At 52.1% G+C, this 411-nt stretch overlaps 1 protein-coding gene across 1 annotated transcript in view; it reads right to left on the bottom strand.

The window, feature by feature from the left end:
* LOC106337136 overlaps positions 1-411 on the bottom strand; it is a 2,052-nt gene that overhangs the window by 1,174 nt on the left and 467 nt on the right. Inside the window, exon 2 of the mRNA XM_013776188.1 lies at positions 39-361. Coding sequence (XP_013631642.1) covers positions 39-361 — 323 coding nt within the window. The remainder of the gene's footprint in view (positions 1-38; positions 362-411) is intronic.

The raw sequence follows: 411 nt of genomic DNA, 5'->3' as shown, positions 1-411 counted from the left end.
CCAGTTTCTGCATGTGGTCCATAACCTTGAGGTAAGACGGATTCCTAACAACGTGTGCCTCTTCTCCATCAGGCACCACGTTCTCCACTTCCTCCGCAACATGTGGAGCCGCTGGAGGTGCCGCCGCAGCAGGCAATCTTGCCAAGACTTGCGCCAAGATAGCCAAAACGGCTTCCAATCCAACCGGAGCAGCAGCAGCTCCATCAGCAGCACCAGCCGCTGCAACATTGTTCAAATTTGCTGCATTCTGAGCAGCATTCTGAACCTCTTCCGTACCAGTTTCATTCCTGGCCACGTTGCTCGCAGACCCCTCAGCGGTCTCATTCACAGTCCTTCTTGTGTTACAGTTACTTTTTGCCATCTGCAACAAGATCACAGGCAAGTTAGTCAAAACTAACTTGGGATCAGGAC

Source organism: Brassica oleracea, chromosome C1, assembly GCF_000695525.1.
Source record: "Brassica oleracea var. oleracea cultivar TO1000 chromosome C1, BOL, whole genome shotgun sequence".
Lineage (NCBI taxonomy): Eukaryota > Viridiplantae > Streptophyta > Magnoliopsida > Brassicales > Brassicaceae > Brassica > Brassica oleracea.
Note: the sequence above shows the minus strand (reverse complement) of the source record. Positions and strands in the feature narration are given on the sequence as shown.